Source organism: Olea europaea, unplaced genomic scaffold (genome assembly GCF_002742605.1).
Source record: "Olea europaea var. sylvestris unplaced genomic scaffold, O_europaea_v1 scaffold5626, whole genome shotgun sequence".
Taxonomy (NCBI): domain Eukaryota; kingdom Viridiplantae; phylum Streptophyta; class Magnoliopsida; order Lamiales; family Oleaceae; genus Olea; species Olea europaea.
The window spans coordinates 19,604-22,869 of NW_019263960.1; the positions used below are offsets into that span (position 1 = coordinate 19,604).

At 33.4% G+C, this 3,266-nt stretch overlaps 1 protein-coding gene across 3 annotated transcripts; it reads right to left on the reverse strand.

The window, feature by feature from the left end:
* Positions 1-691: 691 nt before the first annotated feature.
* Positions 692-2,875, reverse strand: LOC111389105 (UDP-glucose 4-epimerase-like). 3 transcript variants are annotated; one of them, XM_023013958.1, is made up of 5 exons: positions 2,651-2,875; positions 1,988-2,312; positions 1,821-1,898; positions 1,337-1,360; positions 692-851 (listed from the first exon to the last, which is right to left on the reverse strand). In XM_023013958.1, exons 1-5 carry the CDS (start codon positions 2,758-2,760, stop codon positions 783-785), a joined length of 606 nt encoding a protein of 201 aa, XP_022869726.1. In that variant the 5' UTR covers positions 2,761-2,875; the 3' UTR covers positions 692-782. The 3 variants fall into 3 exon arrangements, with proteins under 3 accessions (XP_022869726.1, XP_022869725.1, XP_022869727.1); XM_023013957.1 differs by having other exon boundaries at positions 692-864; XM_023013959.1 differs by lacking the exons at positions 1,337-1,360; positions 1,821-1,898 and having other exon boundaries at positions 692-864.
* Between the last annotated feature and the right edge of the window lie 391 nt (positions 2,876-3,266).

Sequence of the window (3,266 nt, forward strand, 5' to 3'; positions counted from 1 at the left end):
AAATTAAATTATGGCTATAACATTAAATAGCAAATGAAAAGGCAAGAAGCAAAATGGATCTCAAATACCGTCCATTTTAAACAATAAGACACGTCTTCTAATAAGAATCAAGTGAAAGCTGATCCAGTTACTACGGTTCCTAGAAGTTCAAGTACCATGTCATAGGAAAATATGATCCTTGCCAATGAACATAAGAAATGTCAATATATAGCAAAAGACAAATTATGTCAGCTGAATAACAAGATCTGAATAAGCTAGAGAAATGTGTAAAGGAAGTGTCAAAACTAAAAATTGTCATACCTACGGAAGGATCAGATAGCTTGCTCAAAGCAGCAATATGACCATCTGCCAAATCCACCACATGAATGTAATCACGTACCTGAAAATTATAAAAACACATGAAAACAAGCAACCTCCTCACCACATTTTGAAGTCCATGTAATGGCCATACTATGGCACCTTTCAGAAAAAAAAAACCCTGACTTGAGTATAGTATCAGACTTGAGTTAACGCACATCCTATCCCAAAACATAGATAGAAGGTCACTAGTATAAATTGATATTGAAGTTTTTCTAATGTATAGTATAAACTGATAAGCAGCACGAGCACATAGGTAGCGATGAAATACCAATAACTAAATCAAACAAATACATCACTGGGTAAAATTCTAACGCTAAACAAAGTGGCTTACCCCAGTACCGTCCTTGGCTCCATAGTCAGTTCAAAACACTGTTAATGCAGGTCTCCTGCCAACAGCCACTTGTTGAACAAACGGCATGAGATTATTTGGAATTCCACCAGCAGTATGATTTTCCATTCAGAGTCGGACTCGTAAATATCACGGCACATTTCTTCAATAAAAAGCTGGATAAATTAATATAAGGTGAACGAGCGGAAGTCATGAGCAACTCAAAAGGGTGAGGGAAAAAAAATCATCTCGGAGACGGGCTACAAGTTCTAACTAACAAGACCCTTTTTTGAATTCTCTTTTTTTTTCCTATCTAATTTAAGCATCATCTACCTCATTAGATAGGGATTGTTTGAGCCCCATTTTTCTCGAAAAATGCATTTTGAAATAGTGTTATGATGAAAAATGTGTCATTAAAAAGAAGGAAAAATTTTGAATTTGCGTATAATATTATTTTATTGAATAATGTATAGTTGAAATGTTGTCATGTTGAATAATGTAATTTGATGAAAAATGAGACTAGACAAGGGCTTACATTTTTTTCATATTTTTTGTAAATGACATCAAATGAACAGCAGCTCAAGCTTAAGGCGGTTTATGTAATATGCAATCAAGATAGAATTCTCATAAAGATGGATCTAACAATACCTTTGTCCGTCCATAGGTATTCATGTTGAAATTTAATTTTGATCGTGTTAAGAATCGAGAATCACAATACAATTTAATTAATAGAAACGAATTCATACCTACGGAAGTCATTGTGGATATGAAAAGTAATTGTAATAGCAGTCAAGATCATCCCCTTCTTGTTCCTCACAAAAGTATTAGCTATCAATGAAGCAAGCTAATGAAAACATATGGGGAGGAGAGGGGACCTAGCCTTTATATATAGGAAATAATTTGAGCCATCTCATTACGATTAGAATTCTAATTAGGGTTTATTTTCGGCCCACATACTTTAAATTACCACATCAAATTAATTACAATCCGTAAGGTGTAAAAGACCAAATTGATCACTTAATAAATTTGGCCTAAACACAAATATCATTATGAGCCATATATCTAACCCGTAAAATTTTGCAATCTAATGTGAAGCCCACATATGGAATTATTAATTATTCCAACAATTCATAGCGCATCTAGGAAATTCCTCTGTGCATGGTACCACTTTTGGCCAACCATAAACAGTTGCTGATGATGAAAATACAAGCTGAAAGGTTCAGAATTATTGAATCATAAACACCAGAAATGAAACTCCGGAAACAACAGCACAAGAGGCAAGAGTCAAGATAAAAGTACTTTTTTGCATCTGTGGGCAGCCATGACCTCTAGTAGAGAAATTGTATCAATTTGGTTATTGTTATAATATATCAAAGGTTTCTGCACACTTTCTCCAACAGCTTTCAATTCCGCAAAATGAATAACAGCATCAAACCTGGGTTGAGTGAAATTGGCAGCAAAAAATGTGATATAGAGAAAATCATCTCCCATAATCATCAAATCTTTGCCACCCATCTTAAAAATTATCCTCTGAGGTTCAAGCAAATAATCAGAATGATGCCACAGAAACTTACGTTTGAGAAGCAAAAAGCTTGTCAAGTGCTGGCTTATCTCGAAGATCCATCTGCAATCAAATTAAAATCAACAATCAGTAACTGGAAATGAGATTAAAGCATGTAAGGAAACAAAACCCCCTCAATATCCATTTCTCAGATCAAACTCATCAGTCCACGCTAGTAAAATTAACGCAAAAAATGTGAAAAAATCCAAATCTTTGCACACAATACAATTCCACTGGTTAATTATCAAAACAACCAAGAAGAGACAATATATTAAAACAAACTAACTAACGAATACTTATTAAATACCTATCAAGATAAATTGAGGTCTCGTGCCAAAAACCCAATACTCAGAAACAAATTTTGCTAGAAGAAGTACAGGAGGCAAATGACAGAAAAGGACCTGGTGAAAACTGAGGTTGGAGCCATGTTTACCAGCGAGTTCTCGAACTCTGTTGATGGCAATTTCCGAAGAATTGCCCAAATTGTCGACAACCACCGCCTTATACCCATCTAGCAGCAATTGCAGCACTGTGTGACTCCCAATGTACCCTGCTCCCCCAGTTACCAGTACGTTTTGAAGATTGATGGGTAATACATGAAAATGGCCAAAGAGGCTACTTTTCCATTTTAGCCTTGCCAATTCAATTAATAGAAAATACTTAAAATACCTATTATATTTCATACAAATCACTATAATATAAAAAATCTTCCATTTTAGACCTCAAAATCAATCATTACTGGAAGTTTGATAGATTTATTGCTTACATTGATTTATTTGATTTTTGTTCGCTTAAAGTAACATTCCCTAATTTGGTATCAGAGCCATAAAGATCATGAAAATTAAAATAAGAAAAGTAGATAATTATTATAAATTAGAAGAAGAAAGAGGAAGTTATATATTTTTAGAACTCATTCCTAATAAATTAAAAAAAATAACATTAATCATAATCAAATAGTTATCTAAAAGAATAAAAGAACAAATATTAGAAAAATTAATAATATGATCAATAAAAGAT